The sequence below is a fragment of the Danio rerio genome, chromosome 20 (assembly GCF_052040795.2).
Source record: "Danio rerio strain M-AB ecotype USA chromosome 20, GRCz13ab, whole genome shotgun sequence".
Lineage (NCBI taxonomy): Eukaryota > Metazoa > Chordata > Actinopteri > Cypriniformes > Danionidae > Danio > Danio rerio.
In genome coordinates this window covers 37,899,526-37,923,358 of record NC_141040.1, presented here as the reverse complement: position 1 = coordinate 37,923,358, position 23,833 = coordinate 37,899,526, and the positions used below count along the sequence as shown (strand labels likewise).

At 35.6% G+C, this 23,833-nt stretch overlaps 2 protein-coding genes across 8 annotated transcripts in view; one reads left to right on the top strand and one right to left on the bottom strand.

The window, feature by feature from the left end:
* Nucleotides 1-4,493, top strand: part of atf6 (activating transcription factor 6) — a 58,402-nt gene extending 53,909 nt beyond the window's left edge. The window contains exons 16-17 of one of the 2 annotated variants that reach the window (XR_015517692.1): nucleotides 2,187-3,388; nucleotides 3,558-4,493. Coding sequence is in view for 1 of the 2 variants with exons in the window: in NM_001110519.1 (NP_001103989.1) it covers nucleotides 2,187-2,389 (203 nt within the window). In the remaining variant the exon portion in view is untranslated. 2 annotated transcript variants of the gene reach the window in all.
* A 280-nt stretch (nucleotides 4,494-4,773) lies between these two features.
* On the bottom strand, nucleotides 4,774-22,107 carry olfml2ba (olfactomedin-like 2Ba). Of its 6 annotated transcripts, none has more exons than XM_087297149.1 (8): nucleotides 21,760-22,107; nucleotides 18,960-19,223; nucleotides 18,728-18,835; nucleotides 16,844-17,008; nucleotides 16,136-16,316; nucleotides 10,699-11,652; nucleotides 8,067-8,243; nucleotides 4,774-7,983 (listed from the first exon to the last, which is right to left on the bottom strand). In XM_087297149.1, exons 1-8 carry the CDS (start codon nucleotides 21,910-21,912, stop codon nucleotides 7,364-7,366), a joined length of 2,622 nt encoding a protein of 873 aa, XP_087153275.1. In that variant the 5' UTR covers nucleotides 21,913-22,107; the 3' UTR covers nucleotides 4,774-7,363.
* Nucleotides 22,108-23,833: the final 1,726 nt, after the last annotated feature.

Genomic DNA, 23,833 nt, shown 5'->3' with positions numbered 1-23,833 from the left:
CCTTTATTCCTGGGTCGCCACAGCGGAATGAACCGCCAACTTATCCAGCAAGTTTTTATGCAGCGGATGCCCTTCCAGCCGCAACCCATCTCTGGGAAACATCCACAGACAAACACACACTACGAACAATTTAGCCTACCCCTTGTTCATATGTGGAAATTTATCCGATATCAATCGGATCTGTGTTCTCGTGTCTGCAGTGTAAGCAGGTAGATTGGATTTTCACCTGTTAATGCAAGTCGTGCGTCATTAAAAACCGTAGCGAATGACGTCAAGTCTGACACTTTCTTTTCAGAACAGACTTCAACAGAGTCCCAAACCTTAAATCTCATACACGAGGACTTAAACAGCTTTTATATTTTCATATAGCACAGGTATTTGAGCATGTTAACGAGAGCAAGAGAGCGATATGTCCGCCATTATAAAGTAATATAAAACTAGTGCATAGCTACACCACATGCATAAATCACGCCATGGACATTACATCAAGATGCCTAAAGGTTTAAAAAAGCCTATATATTAAAAGAAGATGGACAAATGAGAACCTTTCTGTCATAAACTATAGTAAAACAGCTCGTCAAAAGCTTCAAACAGATTACATACAGAAATAGAGAAAAGAGCGCTGTTTAATTATCAGCTGTTAGTCTGTGCGCGCTTTTTTTTTTTTTTTACCCTGGTCATTGCGCCTTTGCCGTGTGCTGTGTAAATGCAGACGATCGGATTGAATCATCTTTACACAACGCAAACAAATGAATAAAATGTGCTGCATTTTCTCACAATGCAAACTATTTTCGAAAACGCACTGCATTTTCACAACGCAAACAAATTAATAAAACCCGCTGCATTTTCTCTGAATGCAAACAATTTATAAAACCGCACTGTATTTTCACACAACGCAAACAAATGAATAAAAACACGCTGCATTTTCACACAATCCAAACAAATTAATAAAACACTCTGCTGTACTGTGACTATTGCCGAAGACTATAGAATACATTAACTTCAAGGGACTTTGCTATTGCTCAGTGGAGTTGTAGGAGAAAATCTTTTCTTAATTTGCTTGTGTTTTTTTTGTTATTTCATGCAATTTCTTAAATTGCATCTCTTGGCCACCGTGCTTCTAACGCAGCAATTTCTAATTTGTTTTTTATATTTGGCACCAGTTTATCAGGAAGTGGCAATATTGTTCTCTTGGACTCGTTGGATGGAAACAGTGCTTAATGTCCAGTTTTGCACTAGGCATGGGTCAGTATAAGTTTCTGTCGGTTAGATAATCTTGGATAAAGATACCCCAGTTCAGGATATTGTGATTACTGCTCTAAAATAAGTTCATTTTTAATGTCTGGCTAAAACAAAAGGGGGAAACGTTTTTTATTTCTTTTTTTGTACACAATTTATTTTATTTTAAGAAACATTTGTAATATTTTGGAGCAGTAAACATGTCAGGCTAAACAGTTCAAATAAATCATTAACTTCTGCTCTCTTCATTAAAAACACAGATTTCTTTACAACACAAAATTACATTAAAAACCTTACGTATACCTTGGGAACAATATAACAGAACATTTTAGTGGTATTAAAACCTTAACACTTCCAAACCACGATTAACCTTGAAACCGGTTATCGTTGCATGCCTATTTTGTGCATAAATTTAAATTGCATCTTTGGATGGAAACATGCCTATTTACTCATTCTTCAAAATTATAAAAAATTGAAGAAACTATTGACTTCCATGGTGTTTGTTTTTTTTCTATTATGGAAGTCAAATATTAGTATTATAAAATTAGTATTTTTCAGTTTTCTTCAAAAATCTTCTCTTGTATCTGATGAAAAAAGTCAGACAGGTATGAAAGAAGTGAAGGGTGAGTAAATACTGAGTAAATTTGGATTTTTGGATGAACTGTCTTTTTAAGAACAGTAAGAACTTTTTAAAAACAGTTTAAAGCTAGGCAAACCTCTCCGTAACCCTATTTTCTTTCACGTGGGAGTCATCATTGTTGTGTTTACTGCTGTGTGAAAGTAAAGGTGAGGGTGTGTGTGTGTGATCTCTATGACCCCTCAGTGGGAGGGCAGCTTTTGAAACAGCTCTTAACCTCCTCTGGCCACCCGCCACCTTACCCGTTTCACTTGCCCAAACGTGGTCTTCATTGTCTTTGCTAATGCCATCACTTTCTGTGTCTCTGCAGAGAGCATCATTAAAGACAAGGATTATGAGGTGATGATGCAGATCGACTGTGAGGTCATGGACACCAAAATCCTCCACATCAAATCGTCCAGTATCCCCCCTATCCTGCGGGTCAATCAGACGGAGACAAGCTCTTTCTATCACGCCACCCCCAGCAATAACCAACCCGCCGCCCCTGTTGGAGTCCTCGTGGGCTCTTCTTAGTCCCAGCCATCCAGGAACCACAAAATCAGTCATACCAAGGTTTTGGCCAGCATTTGCTTTGTTACACAAGCCTTTAATTTCTCTTGACTTTTCCTATTCAAATGGCACTCTTGGTAACTTTTCTACCAAGATATTTTGAGCTTCAATTATTTACTACTATTTACTACTAATGAAGGAGACGTGTTTCACATCTGTCTTCAGATCAGTCAGCTACCCATTTACATCTATGTACTTTATATAGTGACTTGAAAGTTATTCAGGATGTTCTTGTCTTTTCAGTTTTCTTGCTCTGTTTCCTCAATGCCATCCTGGTTGATTGTGAAATATGTCTTTGCTGTTTGTGGAAAATGTCAGGAAATTGTATTTTTATTTGCACTGTGTTCATTTTGCTTATTTATGAAGATTTTATTTTTACCAAGCTGGTTTGGTTCACATTTAATAGTCATATTTATGCTGTTGTGCTTCAATAGTACCTCTATCCTCAACGAAAATCCATCTCTTTCTTTTTCATTTTGCTTTGAGTTAGTTTTTCTTTCCTTTGTTTAACTTAAATTTTTTTGTTTAGTTTATCTTAGTTTCACTGCGTTTTTTTTTTTTTTACTTTATGTGAAACAGCAACTAAACAAAACTCGAAGTAAAACACAAACACACACAAACTCAAAACAGTGAAACTAATACAAAACAAAACATCTTAAAACAAATTGGAACAAAACTCAAAGTAAAACCAAACAAAAAAAAATCAAAACAGTGAAACTAAGTAAAAACAAAACAAAGTAGTACGGCAAAAAAACTAAACAAAGCTCAAAGTAAAACACAAAACAAAAAAAAAACATGAATCTAAAAAAATTATTTGAAACTAAATGAAACTGCAAAAAAAAAAAAAAAAAAAACTCTTGTTTTAACTTGTTTTATTGGGTTTATTTGTGTGTGCGTGTGCGCGCGTGCGTTTGTTTTACTTTGAGTTTTTAGTTTTTATTCTGTTTTACTTTGTTTTGAGTTGTGTTGTTTTTTCTTAGTTTCATTGTTTTGCTGTTTCTGTTGTTGTTTTTTCTTTTGTTTAATAACCACTTTGTTGCGAGTTTTTTTTTCTTCTTTTACCCTGCTTTGAGGTTTTTAGTTTTGTTTCACTTTGTTTCTAGATGTTTTGTTTTAGTTTCACTGTTTTGAGTTTTTTGTCTTATTTTAATTCACTTTCCTTTTTTTTTTTCACTTGACTGTTGAACAGAGAAACATGAAAATGGATTATTTACCCCTTTGAGTCCATATAACTATAATCTAATTCAGGACAGTTATTAATATCTAAAAAAGTAGATATTTTCAAGTGTTTAGATGATACTTGTGCCATGTGTGTAGTTTTTGAAAGTCAAATATTATAGACTAATTCATAATTATGGGTTTAAGGGGTTTTATGAAGAATCTATTTTAAAAATATATTTCATGTCTTCATGTTTTTCCTAGTGACTTAATTGCACTTTAAATGAGGCATGCGTGATATAAATATACTTGTTAACCAATACTGGTGATTAATTTGAAGCAAGACAAATTATTCATGTACTTTTAAAAAAAAATTTAATCTGTCCTTCATCACTATGTATTTGTCTCTATTATTCTGTTATATTTAACCATTCACTAGTTTTTTGTCTAGTTTGAAAAGCCATAGTCAGGTTGTCCTTTCCAACCTGTTGTCACTTTCAGAAAAACCATTCCACTGTAAAGACAAACTTTGGCCTGTGCTGACCACTCACCATTCGAAGACATAAAAAAGGAGTTGCAGGTATCTTCGGAAAAATAATATTTCACAGATTACAAACAGAACTCAGGTGGATCTTTGTGCTCAAACTGTGGATGATTTGTTTAGTATTTAGTAAAAGGAAATATTTTGACCTCAGAGTTTCAGTAGAGATGTCTAGTAATTGATGTGAAACATACATTAATGTTCTTTAACTTTATCTCATCCCCATTGATCAGCATTTTCATTTTGACTATATAAATGTATTTAACTTCTGCTTGTTTTTGGAACAACCTTTTGTTTGCTCATTCTCAGTGAAAGTGATAAAAGTGGTTTTGTAACAATGCAAAGAAATAAACACTGGAGTCAAAAGTTGTGGGTGAATTGTGAGCATTTTCTTTGTCATAAAAAATGCAGACAGAGTCTTATGTCTGAATTTGTGCTGTGAAATTGAAGGTTTGTCTAAATGTGGGACCTGACTGCTGATTATGGGTCATTTCAAAGTCAGGGGTAAACAATGTTTTCGGGTTAAACGTAGATGTGTTTTGTTTGTCCAGATTTAGCGCGGCGGATCAGTGTAGCACTTTTCTCTTATGTACAGTAAATGACTGCTCAGAATTCATCCCACTTGACAAGGAAAACCAATGCAAGTAAATCATGTTGCCACTCATTTTATTGCAGAGTTTGAAATGAAATTGAAACAAAATATGCCAAAAAGATGTACGAACAATACCAAAATCTTTGATAATATGCATCAAATGTACCTATGAAATCAAACACAACGACTACATGTTTTTACCTAAATGTTAGTTGAAAACTTTTCTATATGCAGCTGATGGTAAAAAAAAGAGAGATACATTTATGAAAATACAAACTGTTCATTTTTACATTCATCAATCCCATGTTTTAGCTTTTATGTTACAGTATATACAATGTATTCTGTTAGATTTAAGAATACAGCACTTCAAAATGTCCTAATTCTGCCAGCCGGACAAGAGGTACAGCTATAAACATGAAGAGGTCCGTTTTCATTGTGCAAAAGCAAGCGTCAAAATCTTAATAACAAAAAAAGATCAATGCAAACTGCAAAGCTGCAGCGTATGGGCGTTTAGAAATGTAACTAAAATAACTTTGATCCTATTTTTTGTTTTCACCATAAGTGTAAGTATATTGTATGTATCCATTTTTACACTTTGAAAACATCATATTGATAAGATCTTTTTAAAACTACATATGTTAAGAAAGCTGAGTGAACTGATCCACAATCCACATTAATGTTAGAGCTATATGATTGTAGATAAATTAAGAATGAGTCACTTCTACAATACTGAACAGACACTGTGGGTTATAAATTAGTCTTTTTTTAATTTGAAAGATCTTACATTTCATTTAAATGATGTTTTTAAAATATTGGCTTAAATAAGTTATTCAATGTTTCCTTACTTGCGGAATTGGTGCCTTTGTACAAATCTGTCAGTCACTTCACCCAATTCATTATTGAGCAAATTAGTATCTCTTAAATGAATGATTCAATGACTCACTCATAAGAGCTACGTTTGTTTCTTTAGCGAATAAATTGTTTCGAACAAATCTCTTGAATGAACGATTCAATGAGTCGCTCATTTTATTAATGAACAAAATAGGATTTTGAATGAATTTTTCGAATGAACGATTTAACGAATCAATTGTAAGGACTTGATTTGTTTCATTAACAAATGAATTAATGGCTGCATCCAAAATCGCATACTTCCATACTATATAGTATTCTAAAAACGGTATGCGAGCAGAGTAGTATGTCCGAATTCGAAAAACATTAAAAACAGTTAACTACTTCCGGTGAGATTCCGATATATGTTACACTATCCCATAATGCACTGTGAGAGAATTCATGAACTTATATAGTTTTGAATGGGGAAAAGTGTAACAGTGAATTAAGCCCCGCCTACTAGTACAGCAGCCAATTATCGATTAATATGTTTCTTCACGGAGAAGCTTGAACAAGTAGCACAAGTGTGCTTTTACGACAGTTTGGAGGTTAACAAACGCACTGGAATCTCAGTGAATACTTGCTTCACAGACATAAGAAATATATAAAATAAAGCTTGAAATCTGTACTTTTAAAAGAACCAAGTGCACTTAAAAACAAAAGATTTTGAGTTTTGTAGTCTGTATGAAACGAACGTGAGGTACAGTCCGTCCTGTCAAACGCACGTCACATGACAGCAATTACTCAATCACTCACAATCTTGTAAACAAAGAGTCACTTTCATTTCTGGAGAAGATTCCACATCAGGACCAAGTTGTGGATTACTTAAGAAGAGTGTCGTGGTGTCTCCTTCCTTTTGAGTGCACATGCGCATTAGCTTGGGCAACCTAAAAAATATGCCGAATTTCTTTGATTTGAACCTAATATGTAATGTAAAATCCAAATATGTAATGTAATCGTAAACTTGGCAAACCGTTTCGGAGAATTAGATGTTTCTCTATTCAGACAGAATGCCCGAGTATACTCCTCGAGAGGCGTTTTAAATATGACGCCAAGTGAAATTACTTGCCTTAAAGGGACTTGATAGAGCATACTTTTTCTGACGGTCGAGTAGTAAATTCAAATGCAGTACCCACTGAGTAGTAGGTGATTTCGGATGCAGCCAATCTTTTTAAACAAATCTCAATTTAATAAATTCTAAATGCTCCTCAATACACATTTCATCACTGGATGAATCAGCGTCTTTGATCAAATCTCTTAAAATGAGCATTTCATTGAAGCTTCCTTCATTACTAGATAAATGAGTGTTTTTGAATAAATCTTTCGAATGATTTTCAATTAATATCTTGAATGAATGATTCAACGACTCAAAGACTACTAATTTAATTACTGAATTAGTCAAATTAGCATTTTTTAATTAATCTCTAGAATCAGTGATTTAATGTCTTACTCGTAAAGAGGACATCCTATTACTAAATGAATCAGCACTTTTGAACAAATCGTCAAAGCAAATTGTCGCCACCTACTGGTGTAAAGATGAAATTCAGTAGATGTAAATACAGTCATCATTTAATTTCCATTTATTTATCGTGACCATATAAATCGTTCCTTATATCCAAACTGTTATCCTGTCTTATGTGAACAGTGTAATTTTTGCTTCAAGATCAGGATATTGATCCTGATATATTGATATGGATCAGCTTTAATTTACGGTTTCTTTTATTTTGTGCTAAGGACATGTTTGCTCTGCGGTCAGAGTCTACAGCGGGTCTACATATGCAAACTGAACATTATAAGTGACCTGATGTCCATTATCCCAAGCGTACAACACCCGCTCTTTGGGATTGTAATCAATCTGAGTGACGTAGGTATAGTTGTTGCTAAAAGGAAGATGAGGGATCACCTGAGTGTTGGTGTGGGTGTCGAAAGCGTACGATAAATTAGTGTCCTGCTGATTGTAGCTGTCCGTTGCATACAAAACACCGCATACGATGAAACAGTTCCCATATCGATTACGTCGCAGTCCGGTCCTCCATGTGGTTTCGCGCTTCATGCTCAAATCAGTGGGATTTAGGCGGCTCAAGACGATCACTTCCTGCAAGAAGCCTTCATCATCCAGCGCCGGGTAAATCACCCAAAGCCCGCTTTCATCGATGGCCAGGTCCATGTCCGAGTTTCCTCTCCATCTCCATGATGAAACATCGTCGTTTTCGAACACCGCGTCATGTAGCATCGTCCAGGCTGCCACATAACGTAACCGCAGATCAAACTTGATAATGTCCCGAGAGAAGGCACGGTTATAATAAAACGCACCTTTGTAGACCACGTGGCCAGTGCCAATCCAGTTATAAGGCAGCTTGTAGGAATTGGTGAAGCGGCCTTGAGGTAAAGTAAGGAATTGAAATGAGTAAAGTTGCTTACTTGTAATGTTTGTGGATTTGAATTAAAGTGAGAATTGATACCTTGTTTGAAGACGTCCATGTTGCGAAACTCCAGCAGGTTGTTGCCATAATAGTAGTTTGTGACGTAGATCTTGTCATCTTGATCCAGTGGGTCCTTCATCCAAGCACCTTCATTACGGCCATATGTATTGTGTGTGATAGGCTCTGAGATTGTGGCCAAGGTGTCCTTACACATTCCTGCAAAAAAAAAAAAAAAAAACAGAGCATTTCTCAATTACGTTGGTGTTTTAATCATTTTTGGCCGACACATAACTACTTACATAATTGGACCCTTAACAAGTGGGAGGCACATACGCAAACTGTTGTAATTCCTACATCATTCATCCGATTTAGTAGTGTATAAGCCCAAATTAAAGCAGATAGTCTGTAGTTTAAACACATCTTAGTTTAATTTCAAATCCATTGTGTTTGTGTATAGAGCCAAAAATTTTAGAATTGTGTTGATGTCCAAATATTTATGGACCCAACTGTATATATTCTTTCAAGTACTTAAAGGCACAGTATGTAATTTTTGCCACTAGAGGGCACATATTAACAACAAAAACTTAGGCTATGTCCACAAACACAGGTATTTTTTATAAAAGGAGTTTTCCCCGCTTTTGTTTTAAAAAAAAAAATCTCTGTCCAGATGAAAACGCATCGTGAAGCATGTTAAGGGCACTCCAAACCAGCAGGTGGCGATAATGACACTTTGATGCTGGGTTCACACCAAACAGGTAGTTAAATATTTGCATGAGTAAACTGCATACAAATCTATATAAACGTGAGAACAGTGGCGGATTACCATCCCGCTGCCGAACGAGGAATTTTATAAATTCCTAATAAAACACACTTCACATTAAAGCGTCCTTGGTTTTCTTTGAGACCAAACATGAAATCAAGGAAATCGATGTTATGTTATTAGCATGGCAACAAAAGATAACAGTCAAAGACTAACGAATAAACAAGGCAAGTCACTCCTGTAGTTTTTAATAGGGAAAAATGTAACAATCAATATGGTGAATGAAACCCGGCCTTCAATTACAGGAGTCAATCGTCGATCGCTATAGACTGACTGTTCTCTGGCTCAGTCCAGACGTGAGTTTCTGCAGATTTTACGTGATTCGAAGATTTAGAAAAGAAACTAGAGACAAATTGTCTAATTTCATTGGTGATTCCTAATAGGAAACTAAATCGTTAACTTGCCAAGCAATTTTGGAGAATTTGTTTCCCCATTCAAAACAGAATGCCTGAGCATACTGCCTGCGAGGTGTTTCAAAGATGGCTGCCAAGTGAAATAAATTTCTTTAAAGCAGGGGTGCCCAAACTCAGTCCTGGAGGGCCGGTGTCCTGCATAGTTTAGCTTCAACTTTCTTCAATACACCTGGCTGGAAGTTTTAAGTAGACCTAGAGAGAACTTGATTTGCTGCTTCACAATGCTTCACTGTAGGGATGGTTTTAGCCTGGTGATGAGCGGTGCCTGGTTTTCTCCAAACGTAATGCCTTGCATTCACTCCAAAGAGTAAAATTTTGGTCTCATTAGACCAGAGAATTTAGTTTCTTATGGTCTGAGAGTCCTTCAGATGTCTTTTGGAAAATTCCAGGTGGGGATTGGCTTACATCTGGCCACTTTACCACACAGACCTGATTAGTAGATTACTGCACAGATGGTTGTCCTTCTATAAGGTTCTACTCTCTCCACAGAAGAACGCTGGAGCTCAGACAGAGTGACCATCGGGTTATTGATCACCTCCCTGACTAAGGCCCTTCTCCCCTGATCACTCAGCTTAGATGGCCGGCCAGCTCTAGGAAGAGTGTTGGTGGTTCCAAACATCTTCCACTTACGGATGATGAAGGCCACTGTGCTTATTGGAACTTTCAGAGCAGCAGAAATTTTTCTGTAACCTTTCAACCTTTGTGCCTCGGGACAATCCTGTCTCTGAGGTCTACAGACAATTCCTTTGTCGTCATGCTTGGTTTATGCTTTGACATGCACTGTCAACCCTGGGACCTTATATAGACATGTGTAAGCCTTTTCAAATCATGTCCAATAAACTGAATTTACCACAGGTGAACTCCAATTAAGCTGCTGAAACATCTCTAGAATGATCAGTGGAAACAGAATGTACATGTGCACAGTTTAGATATCACAGCAAGGGCTGTGAATACTTATGTACATGTGATTTTTCAGCTTTCTTAATTTTAATAAATTTGCAACAATTTAAAACAAATCTTTTTTCACATTGTCATTATGGGGTATTGTATGTAGAATGTTGAGGAAATAAACTAATTTAATCTATTTTGGAATAAAGCTGTAACATAAAAAATGTGGAAAAAGTGAAGCGATATGAATACTTTCCAGATGCGCTATACCACTGTTGTTTGCATATAATGCTGTATTTTTTTCATACTTTAAAGAAATATTCTTACATCTTGTACCTTTAGCTTTACTTATAGCATATAAAATATTTCTATTTACATATAAAAACAGTAATTTCTAAAGCATTTATGTACCTAATTTAGCGAGACTTATATATTATAGTTTATATTTGCATGGTTTTAATGCATTCATTTAGTTGTATTTGTTTATACATTTTGTTTGTACACACACACACACACACATGAAATAAATAAAAACATCATAGAGCTATACCTGGCTTCCTCTGAGGTTCCTCTCCTACTTTGTCTTCCACCACAGGTTTTACAGCTTTTTCTTCTTCCACCTGCTCTGGTACCACCGCCTCTTCTTCTTCGTCCCAGCTTATACTGTACTTGCGTTTGACAGGCTGGCTCGTGGTTGCTGTTTTTGTGGTAGTTCTTGTAGTCGTCAATGTCTCCCTCACCCTGGGACTCAGTTGGGTTAAGTCTGTAACTGAATCTGTCTTGCTTCCAGTGACGCTAGCTGTCATCACAATGGTGGTAACTTCTCCTTTGTGAGCATTTATTCCCACTGAGCTTTCTGTGACTGTTAAAGCATTCGAATGAGAAGTCGGCGATGGTGTTAATGTATTAAGTGTGCTTTGAGTTGAGGCTTTCAGATGTTCTTTGATAAGCGCTCCAGTTTGGGTTACAGAAGATGCAGATGTTTCCTTTACTGCAGTCCCATTGGTCTGGTTTGTCATGGTTGGCTCTGTAGCCTCCACTTTAACAGCTGCAGCGACTGACTCATTTGTTTTTATGTGGCCCAGATTGGATGACCTGACCAACATGTTTTGAGCTTGTTGTACAGATGGAGTTGGTGGCTCCAATTTGTTTGCCTCCATTCTTTTAATTGACGATTTGGTGACCTTTAAATTATCCATGGCCGGAGGTGTTGTTGTGGTTCTCTCATCTCCTGTGGAGCTGTCTGTGGTGGAATGACTGGTTTGAGTCTGAACGGTTATTGGTTCAGTAGGCGTTTTAATCGGTAGTGCCGTTGAGTCCAGCAGTCCCATTAATGGATTTTGATGTTTTTTTGGTACATCTCCGCCTTTTGAAATTTCACTCTTGGTTTTTGGCCGGACAGACCAGGCTTTGATGACTGGCCTAAAGTGGCGAGCTTTGTGTCGAAGGAGCTGTTCATCGGCAAAGAGATCAATCGGGCTGTCACCACTCAGGTTGTCATCTACTGCAATGAAGAGCAGAACGTTTTAGTTATGACACTCATAGTGACATACTGTAGCAAAAGAGCAAATGGATCCTAAAATAACTTTCTTTTTTTACTTTGAAGAACATTGTAATAATCTTTCATCTTTAAAGCTCCTTTTTTCACTTCACATTAAGATGCGCATTAGTGATTGCGTGTTCTGGTGTCAAGTGTATTTGAAATCTATTGAGCTTTTCAACATGCACTACTGGAGAAAACTTTGAACAAGATTTGCAAACAGTATGAGACGCTGTTGAGGCACACTAGCCAGATGGGATTTAAATTGTGTTTCTGAAAAAATGTATTAAGGTCATTGTTCTCTTACTAGTTGTAATTTGAACACAAACCAGTACAGAAATAATGGAGTCAATCTAGGGCCATATATACTCGCAAAATAAAAGAACGTTTTGCATTTGTATTGAGCAACAAATAAATAAATGCAAATCTCTAAAAGGCAAGGCAAGTTTATTTATTTATTTAAAAGCAGCAATTTGAAAATTAATTTTTGAGAAAAAAAAAAATTGCTGACAAAAATAAAGAACTGCAAAGGGAAAATTAATTTTGAGAAACAAAAATGAAATTTGCAAACGAAAAAAGAAGTGAAGGTTATTTCTAAACTAATTTCGAGTGGATCAGGTGTTTATGATTGCTTGCAGCCGTTCCTGCATTATTTAATTTATGATTCACCAATCAGACGATTCCTCAGCCACTATAAATACTCTAAGTTCCATATAACAGCCATCTTCATTTTAAAGAACCCCCTCTTTTAACCCTACTCCTCCTCCTTTCCCAGATGGGTGGCACAGTGGCCTATTGGTTAGCACTGTTGCCTCACAGCAAGAACGTCACTGGTTCTAGTCCTTACCAAGCCAGCTGATGTTTCTGTGCGGAGATTACACGTTGTCCCTGTGCTCACGTGGGTTTCCCCTGGCTTACTCGGTTTCCTCTCACCGTCCAAAAACATGCAACTTAAGTTAATTGACTAATTCAAATCGGCACCATAGACATGCTCCCAGTAAGTAGTTATCTCTCAAGAGCAATCACAATCTGTTCATTAGCTACTACAGCAGGGGATTTCTCAAGATCTACCTGAGCTCAAACTCCCCTCTCGCCTTGCAAATGAGAGGGAGCCCCGAGCTTAAGGATCATATGAGCTTAGGGCTCTCTCCTGGGACAGCATGCCAAACAAACTTTATAATCAATCATCAGCGTGAACTCTTGAACTGCAAAAAAATAAAACTAAAGCAGCAGTGCATAAAAAACTAAAATATTTGCAATAAAAAAAAAACCTATATTTACTTTTTTAAACATAAACATTTTTTATAGCATTGCATTTTCAAAACCTGTCCAGTTGAACACAAAAGAAGACATTTTGAAGACAGTTAAAAACCTGTAACCATCGTCTATTATTGTAGGACAATTACTTTGGAAGTTATTGGTTACAGGTTTCCAACATTTTTCAAATTAACTTATTTTGTGTTCATCAGAAAAAAAGATACTAAAACAGGTTTGTGACAAGAAAATGATGAGTAAATGACTAAATGAGTTTTTGGTGAAATATGCTTTTAAGTCCATCTTAATACACATCTTGAAGGCAAGTCTAAACCATGGCTACAGTGAGAGGGGTCCGGATGCAGACTTGGTGCAGTGCAGTCTGAACTGCATGCAATGCTTTTTAATGCACATACCTAAATCCACCCCTAACCTCACCTCTCACAGTGACGTCACTTGCTCCACTGAGTGCATTGTGTCTGACGTTGCACGTCTGAGATATGAAGTCACAGCTTGCAAATCCAAGTCTGCTTCCAGATATCTAACAGTGATAAAGGGTCATTAATTAAAGAACCTCATAGACAAAGAACCTTTATCAAGAGTGTGAAGAACTTCACATATCTGCAGGCTGCAGACTGCAAATAATCGGGTGCATTTTGCAACCTTTTTTCCACCCTATGCGACTGATTTCTGTTAGTGGTTGCACTGATGTCATTCCCAATAATAAACATTCCCTTTCTGTTGAGAAGCAGATACCAAATACAGCAAAAGCAGAACAAAATAGAGCTACTTATTTGAACTGAAAGCTGCATTGACTGTTATGAGGTCAGCTTAAGAGAAAACACAGCGTGAGCTTAAAGCAAATGAGTTTACTAAACTAGACAGCCAAGATCAAACAACCACTAAACAGTGCATGCAAGATCCAGTGAGAAGAGCGCAAACTTCTCCAGTACAAACCACAAATGCCTCGTGGATTGAAACTAGTTTAAAGCCAGATAAATCAGAACAGTCATTCTCAATAACACTGATGTGGAAAGCGACAGAAAAATTGTGCAACGATCTAATTTGAACATGTTTCAATACACGAATCATCAACTTTCACCACAGATTCAGTTTGGTAAGAATGAATTGTAACCATATTGTAGCAGAAATGTGTTTTTGGATTTTGTTGCACGTTAATTTTGTTCTTTAGGCTACTGTTTTTCATTTAGGATACTTTTTTTTTATTATAGTTAGGTGCTATACCTGTGGATCTACACGTATAGAAAAGATGAGGCTGTAAAAATGGTACTTAAACAAAACACCAAATAACATCTGCATCTGAACTCAAGCTAGTGTCAAATGTGTATATTTAAGAGACCAAATTTTAATGCTGTGAATGTTATTGTGCCTCCATCTGTAGGACTTGGCACCAGTACCACTGCTTTCAAATGTTTGTCTTAAACTTTAAATAACATGCCACATAGTCATTTCTGTGAGCTATTACCAAAGCATTTGTCAGTAATGCATTTACAAATGTGGAAACTCGGAATACTTGCATTGCAGGTTGATTTAAAAAGTATTATATTTGTGCTTCTAAAATGTTTATCAAAGGGTCTACTGTACACTTAAAGAAAAAATTGTTGTATTGAATTCAAAACTTTGAATGCAGTAATAACATAAATAAATAAAGTAACATATTACAAATACTTAAATGACTGTAATTGAGTAGTTTTTCTTAGTAATTGTAATTTACTTAGTTTTAAAAATGTGTTCTTTTATTTTACATGACATTTTTTTGTATCGGTGCGTTAACGCCAATACTTTCCTTTAACCTGCAGTCACTACTTTATTTTTTCTAGTCCATGGGGATTGGCTGAGTAGAAAAATCTGTCCTTTGATTTCTTTCCAATTAAATCGCACATAGAAAGTAAATCGCATCATACTGAACTACCTCAAGACAAGGGCACTTCATAAAGGCAGCACATTGTTTGGAAGCACTAAAAGTGTCCAAGAAGATGCCCAAAACCTTTATACACAATGACTCAAAGACTGTTCAGACTACATGTCAGCAGCAATGAGAAGGTGAAGGATGTTTACTGTATGATGACTGAAATTTTAGGGGGGCTCAGCTCCTTATAAGGTAAAAAAAAAAAAAAAAAAAAAAAAAAAATATATATATATATATATATATATATATATATATATATATATATATATATATATATATATATATATATATATATATATATATATATATATATAAAATAAGTCTAACATTACATTTATGTAATTCAAGTAGTAATTTAATAGCAATACACTTAATGTTTGTTTAATAGGGGTTGTATACTAGTATTCCACTGTATTACATATTAGACAGGCATAGCCATTTGAGTTCTGAATAAGCCAAATAGGCTCAACTCACCTGTTTACTATAATTAAAACCACTTTCTATGTTATAGTGCATTTCTTTGTTTCCATGTATTAAATAAACTGCCACTTTTCTAATTAAATGACACACATATAAATAAATATTTTAAAACTTACAGGCTAATTCACATATTTCATGATCTGAATGATAATAATAAATAAAAATATTTCTTTTAATATTAGACAACACTTGATGTTTCTATCTCTGTCAGTAACTCGAGTTAAAACGATCACATTTTGTAAGTGGTGCTGTCACTGTGTTTAATCCTTTCTGTGCAAGACTGTATGTTATAGTTAATGCCACATGCATTGTAAAGTGTTTAATATTGGTTGAAATAAAAATAGCGAAATGTTCGTTAAGAGTTAGATTTTTTGCTGGAGGAAACAGCTGTGCTGATGAGGTGAATGCCAAGAAATCCTGACTGCTCCTCCTTGACATTGGGATACAGGTGATTTAAGGTTTTCTATATCAAAGAACTGCAAATAAGCAGACATTATAACAATTTTTCACAAAAACACACACCTCGTTCTCTCGCTGTCCACGGCTGTGGTTTGCTGATCAAATAAAAAAACAGAAGACAGGGAGAAGCCGAATTCTGCCACTGTTTTCTTATCAAATTTAAAGGGGACTGAGGCTAGTTTATGAGCTAATCGCAAAATTTTAGGGGGGCTAAGTAGTATTATAGCCTCCTACAGCCCCCCTAAAATAGGCCTAGCAACGCCCATGGTCTATACTCACTACTCTTGAGTACTTTTAAAAGGGCTACTTTTTACTAATACTTACAGTTCTTCTCTGAGTCCATCTCATCCACTGGGTCAGACCTATAGTATGTGATGCCCCTCACAGTAATTTTGGGTTGCTTCTTCCTGCCTTGTTGCTCCTGTTCTTGCAATGCTGTGGTGGCTTTGTTTAGGTCTGATCCACTGTTCAGAATATCCCCAACAAACTTTTCCTCATATTTACTCTGTTGAGCACATTTGAGAACACTGTAATACTGCAGCCAATTAAAGAGATCATTCACCAATTTTATTTATTTATTTATTTATTTATTTATTTATTTTTTTTTTTTTAAAGTCTTTTCTGTTAGCCTAAGATCATTTCAAACACAAAATAATTTGACTATTCTTTAAATCACATTCATCAATTCACTCTTAAAATGATTAGAAAAGACGTTTTGTTTTATTTATTCTTTCTCTCTAACAGATTAATACATAGATCATCTGTTATGGATCTTTGATAGTCCAAGTCATTTGGCTCTTTTCACGCCAACTTATGTAAGAGCTGACAGCAGGATAAATTAGTGAAAGTTTCAAATCACAGGATGAGGTCACTCTTGTGTCCGAGTCAACGCTCTTGAGTAAATAAATATACATCTGCAACGGGTGGTCCGTTTCACTCTGTGGCTTTGCATAATGTTTGGATTATTCCATTGTTACGTATTGGACATGATAATTATGTAATGCGACATTTGTTTTAAACGGCACCTCCCACCTCCATGTGCTGAAAAGCAGCTGCTTCGTCATTCTGCTCCCTCAGACTCGTCCTCTTCTCCTGAATGACTGAGGGCAGAGTTGTAGGTGAGGACGTGGACAACTGTGGATTTGGAGAGGTGCTAATCGTGTTCAACTTCTCCTCAGTCTGGTTGTTTAAGACCATCTGTCAATAATAAAACACATAGATAATACTAGTGATGCACCGATTTAAAAATGTTTGTCAAAACCGATAACCAATATCTCTTTATATTTTGGAAGCCGAGAACCGATATACAGTGTAGGTCAACAAATATTAATCTTGATATGCATTTTTCTGATTATGATAAGGCAAACCCAGTAGAAAACTCATTTTTGTTAAGTTAGTGTAGTTTACAATTAAAGAAAACAACTGTCAGCAAACATCCAGATCTTTATTTTTGTGAAATTATTGGTAAGTAACACTTTATTTTGATGGTCCATTTGAGTATTAGAAGACTGTCTGCTTAATATCTGTGGATACTGCTCCTTTAACAGACATTTAACTGACTATAGGAAACTTTTCCAAGTACATGTCACCTTACACTAACTCTAAACCTAACCCCAACCTAACAGTCTACTTACAATCTAATGAGAATTAGTTGCCATATAGAAGCGACCATCAAAATACGGACCATCAAAATAAAGTGATACCAAATCATTTACATAAAATAATAATACTGATATATACAGTAATACTGACATCCCCCTTTTTTTATGATGATAATCTCCCACGCCGCAGACACGTCTTCGTCTTCCCTGTATAGCAAAAATATTTTTTAAAGTGCGCATCTGCTGTGTGCAATAAGGCTGCACAATAATCAATATATCGTTTCAGTATCGATATCGAAATGTGTGCATTTGCAATAGTCACATCGCAGCATCTGCAAGGTGGAGTTGGGATAATTATAGTGGATCATCAATGAGGAATGTACCGTGTTTACATTTTGCATTACATTTGATTATTTAGTAGGGGAAGGACAAAATAAATGTGATATGCCAACACAGTCTCACGGCAATTCATAACTTTTTGATTTAGTGGCTAATTCTTATGAATTTGTACAATCTAATTCGTACAATTTAGTACGATTTGCCCATCCCCCGATGACGGTTAGGTTTAGGGGTGGGGTTAGGTGCCACGCCTCCTTTTTAAAATCGTACAATTTCATATGACTGAACTCGTATGAATTAGCCACTAAAGTGGCAAAACGTAAAATTCTTACGTTTTCTAGTGAGATCAGGCTGGATATGCATGAGGTGGTGCTTCTCCTAGTAGTGGATCGAACATATATCAACGTTGCAATTCTAAGAAATATATGTGTGGTTTAGAAAGATCTTTTTTTTCATCTTTTAACTTTTTAATGCATTTTTTCCTTTTTATTTACAAATATCATGATATATTGTGAATGGGTTTCTTCTGATATATCACTGATATCAAGATCTATCATTATTGGAGGGAAACTATCATGATAATATCGTATCGTATTACTGTACCGGAACATTTGACTATTTATTTTACTTTTATCCTTGCTATTTCTTTGATTCACTCCTTTATAAGATTATTCCAATCATAATCAATGATTTTATTCCAAATAGAGCTATTCAAGTCATCTGCTGAAATTGTATTCATGTCGCAATATAAAACACAGCAAAAAAAAAAACATTGCATTGTCTGATTTTTCCAATAACATGTAGCCCTAGGGTGCAAAGAGTGATAAGATGCAAATGCACCAATCAAATTAAATTGAGCCAATATTGATCACATCAAAAAATATGCATTTATCAACCGATACCGATATGCCCACCCATATATCATGGGTGTCTAATCAATAATATTGTTTAAAACAGAATAACAAGTTAAACTTACATTTTCTATTGTGTCCATGCGATCGAGAAGCTTTGTAGTGACTGAGTGCAATTTCAATAGGTCCATGCCATAGAAAGAACCCTCCAGCAGTTCCAGTATAGTTGATAGCTGTAACGATGAAGTAAATTCCATCATGGCTAGAGCTGGTTTTATTTAAGAGTAGGACATTTTATGCATTTACATCCTGTCTTATTCTGGTCTATAAGATCCAAACTGCAGATGCTCTGGTCACCTTGATATTATCTTTTCCAGCTTGACGCAACTTCTTTAACCGGAAGTCACCTTCACAGGGGTTTAAAGCGGATGGAGGTGCAATGCATGCGCATTTACAGTGGGATCCTGATGTGATGGTCTCCACCGTGTAGAAGTCCTGAGGTGTCGCTTGACCCTCCCGGATCCGCTGGCATGCGCTGGCGCTCAGAGGTCTGACAACACATTTACAGCCACAGTCAGAGCCTTCCGAAAGCGCTTTCACTTTGTCATAATCACCCAGCAGCTACAAAGAAAACCCAGCAAGCAAGCAAAATCACTGCACTTTGTTTACATTATAAGCTTTTGATAATTATTTATGGATGAGAATTGTTGAATTTTGAATACACTCTTAAAAAGAAAAGTTAACATCCATAAGTAAAAAGTTACATTTTTAATGTTTTTCTTAAGGGGCAACACGGTGGCTCATTGGTTAGCACTGTCGCCTCACAGCAATACGGTCGCTGAATTGAGTCCTGAATGGGTCAGTTGGCATTTTTGTGTGGAGTTTGCATGTTCTCCCCGTTTTCTTTTCTCCAGGTGCTCCGGTTTCCCCCACAGTCCAAAGATATGCAGTGTAGGTGAATTGAAACTAAATTGGCCGTACTGCAATGTTTCTTAACCACGTTCCTGGAGGACCACCTGCTCTCCACATTTTCCATGTCTCTTTAGCCAAATACACCTGATTCAGAGCATCAGCTCATTAGCAGAGACTAAAAGACTTGTAATGGGTGTGTCAGACAAAGGGGACATCCAAAACATGCAGTGTTGGTGGTCCTCCAGGAATGTGGTTAAGAAACACCGCCGTAGTGTTTGTGTGTGAATGAGTGTGTATGGATGCTGGAAGGGCATCCACTTTGTAGAACCTATGCTGGATAAGTTGGTGGTTCATTCCGCTGTGACGACCCCTGATGAATAAAGGGACTAAGCTAAAGGTGAAAGAATGAATGTTTTTCTTTAAAAAAAAATAAGTTATTTTGAGAACTGTTAAATGTTTTAACCATTTTTTGTTTGGTTGGAAGCAACAATGGTTCTTCTCTCCCAAACTTTTATTTTTAAGAGTGTAGACTATTCATTTTATTGGAACATTTTAATAACTTTCATTAATAACATTAACAATCATACGTTTGTAAGGGCTCTATGCAAAATCAAAAACCTTTTTTTTAAATAGACCAGTGGTCATTGAGTGAACTGCAGCTAAAAATGCATAGTACATACTCATTATTTACAAAAAAAAAAAAGAATAATACAAGAAAATGACATTGTGAGAATACAGCAGTTAAAGCATCTGATCAAAACGATATGTTTGGACAAGCTGCAATTAATCTGCATTATGTTGATAACATACATTGTTATTATAGTTTGATTAAAGGGCACCCATTTTTACCCCTTTTACAAGATGCAAGATAAGCCTTTGGTGTCTCCAGAATGTCTGTAAAGTTTCAGCTCAAAATTCCCATCAGATAATGTATTATAGCCTCCAAAATCTGCCCATTTTAGTGTCTGAGTACATTTTGGCTGTTTTGTAACCTGTGGCTGCTTCTCCCCACCTACCGCTCCCATGTGTGTGTCTACTTGTCCTGCGTTAGTCAGATAAACAGCAGTCAGTGACAGACAGACTCAGATGAAGCTGAAATAATGTCATGAGTCAAAAATACCTAGTAAGTTTATTTCATGTATTTGTGGTGGAGTTTATTCAAGCCTTTCTGAAATGATGAGTCTCACATAAATGCTGTTTGCAGTACACACAAATACACACATATGTGCGTTTACTAACACCATGTGCCTGTGGTGATTAAAGCGGTTAAAAATTCATTAGCGAGATTTACTGTCTTTATTACAAATATGGTGTTTTAAAACATTATAAACTTATAAAACTTATAAATATCACAGAGAGTTGTAACAAATAATTTATTCCAAGTTTATTTGAAAAAAAATGTTTTGTGGACATGTGTGTACATGTTATTACAGAAATAAGGCGCATGTCAATTAATTCAGTGGGCGGGGAAAAACGCACTCCTATATCACATTGTGGTGGGCCTCAAAATCACTGGGTTTTAAGTCCAATTTTAACGTCAGAAAAAAAGAGACTTGTTGGGTTTATATCACTTCAGTCTGACAGTGGACACACAATACATAAGGACAGTTCTGTCCAAACAGCTATCAAAAGAAGATTTTTTTTAATCATAGGTGCCCTTTGAAGTATATTTCAGCCTATATAGAACATACAGAACATCTCTCATAATTATCATGAAAATTAAATAATCTTTGACAATTTGTTTCATGTGAATGAAAGAGGCTCTCTAGAGTATATGTAAATGCAACATTATTTTTATTTTGTTTTTATTTTACAGTAAACAAATAACATATTTAATCAAGATTCAGATGTTTTATTTTGACTAAAATATTTGTAATTGTAAAAGTAATCTAAAAGTAAGTAAACATGTAGCCAGGTTACATTACCTAAACGTGTAATCTAAGATATCATTTTGGCATGTTGTAATTTGCACTGAACAACTCTTTTATTTCTTATAGAGTAGTAGTAATCTACCCAGCACTGATCAGAGGTCAAAACTTTTTTGTCCTATACAATCACTTCAGTATCCATTTGTTTTCTGAGGTAGGCTCCTTACATTTTTCGCTAGAGAACGCATCGCTCCAGATTTGTAAAAATTGTTCATCTTATTAATGAAAGTTATCATAAAGTGTTACTAAAGTGTTATTGCACATATTATGACTTAAAAAGCATCTCGATAGATTATCCTATCTTAAATGTATCTTACCTGACTTAATATATGTTCTTGATTATCTCTTTCAACCTGCAGAGTGTCGTTGTTGTCCTTTGTCTTCTCTTCTAGCCGCAGGTGGGATTTCGGAGCGGCTGATGTGAGAGCGAAAGCCATGAGCAAAACGCACCAAAATTTCATCTCAGTCATCGTCAGTCAAATGTGTACGAAATAATCCCTCCAAGCATATAAAACTTTAGTTTTTTTTTTGTCCACTTTAAAAACGGCAACCCACCAAACACAGCTCCATGTGCACTGCCCTCCAGGTGAAATAACGGGACGAGGTTTTGCAGAAGTAAAGTCCAGATAAGGGCAGGTGCCTGGTCCTCGGCATGAAAGAGGTTTGAGGAAAAGCAGGAATGACGTGATACTTGAGCCAAAGTGAGGGGGCTGGATAGACGCTCTAAACGCGCGTACAGACGCACAACCGCAATAAGCCTACTTCTATTCTTTATTTATTACTATGAATCCAAACTTCTTTTTAACAGTTTAAGAGTTGTTGTTTTTTTAAGAGAAAATAAAAACAAAACGACGTTTTTGCTTTGGAGACCTAAGAAAAGATTTTACCCTAAGTGTTCTTTAGTTAGTGAACTTTACACTTTACAAAACTTTACACTGTATGTGCACTTTATTATAGTTATATAAATTCGTTATGCTTAAACGTGTTTGTTGGCAATAGGACCTGCAGTGACATGCATGCATTAATATAAATACTATTCCACTTAATGAAAGGATCAACACACGTAAAAGCAGTGAGAACAAAGACTTTGATAAAGAACTTGTCTTTGACCAAATGCCTGAAAACCCCTGGATTGTTGTTGTTTGATTGATGACTTTTGTTAATGTTTTTCAAGCATCCAATAAAAAAATTCTTAGTGGGTAATGAATGATAATGAATGACCCACTAACCCCCCAAAAATCTAGATTTTTTTTTTTAGAAAGGTGACTTTTAACACTGTTTTCATGATGTGTTAAATGTTTGTTTTGTTCGTAAAAGTACCTTATAGGTCGATCAGAAACATCACACATTACTATTGAAGTACTATAGCGCCACCTGTTGTGTGTTAAGTCTATGAAGAATTCCCATGTTAAATATGCAGCACTATTTTTTTGCAGCGACAGGTGTTAAACTTCTATTATGAACCGCTAGTGGTCAGTGTTGCTCTATGTTACTGTTATTTATTACTGCGTGTCTGAACTTGAAGGGATAGTTCACCCCAAAAAAATAATTCACAGTGTATTCACCCTTCACTTGTTCCAAACCTCTATGAGTTTCTTTCTTCTGTTAAACACAAAATAATCTTTTAAGAAAGCTGAAAACCATTTGTTTTTTTAGTAATAAATAAGTAAGGAAGTCAATGGTTACATGTTTTCTGCTGTCTTCAAAATATCTTCTTTTGTTTAACAAAATAAACACATAAAGGTTTGGAAGAAGTAATGAGTATACTAAACTATTTTAAATAAGCCTACTCTTTGGGCAGTTTGTGGTCAAATTTACTTGTTCATTTCCAAAGAACTGGTGGGAGCAAACTAGCAGAATGTGACCAAAAGGTTCCTGACATTGTGGTTGTAAATCCCACAGATAATAGCTAAAATGAAAGGCCAATTCACACTTATCAAATGAGCTGTTTCCCACAACTAACAAACATGTGAAAACATTTGCAAGATGAACGAGAAAATATTTATGTTCTATATGTTTTGTCCCATAAAAGACATTTATATTGCAAGATATATATATATATATATATATATATATATATATATATATATATATATATATATATATATATATATATATATATATATATAATTTGCATATAATTATTAATATTATTATTTTTATTATTGATGTGGAAATGTGTTTAGAGCTTTGTCAGGTTTTGATTAGACCTATACAATTCCTTGCAGCAGCTTTTGAATATTTGGAAGTCTAAGCAGTCCTTGCACTTGGCATTAGTCATCAGGACCTAACCTTGGGAACAGTTTGCAACTTCAAAGGCTAAAGATGAAGAAGATCAGTGGTATCAAATCTGGAAATTATATGATTTTGTTTCCAATAAAATGCATTTGT

Excerpts from the sequence above, each read along its gene's own strand:
- olfml2ba (XM_087297149.1), bottom strand. The coding sequence starts at position 21,912 with ATGACTGAGATGAAATTTTGGTGCGTTTTGCTCATGGCTTTCGCTCTC. Across the intron at positions 19,224-21,759 it reads AAGAACATATATTAAGTCAG|CTGCTGGGTGATTATGACAA; the intron begins GTAAGATACATT and ends TTTTCTTTGTAG. Across the intron at positions 18,836-18,959 it reads CTGGAAAAGATAATATCAAG|CTATCAACTATACTGGAACT; the intron begins GTGACCAGAGCA and ends TCATCGTTACAG.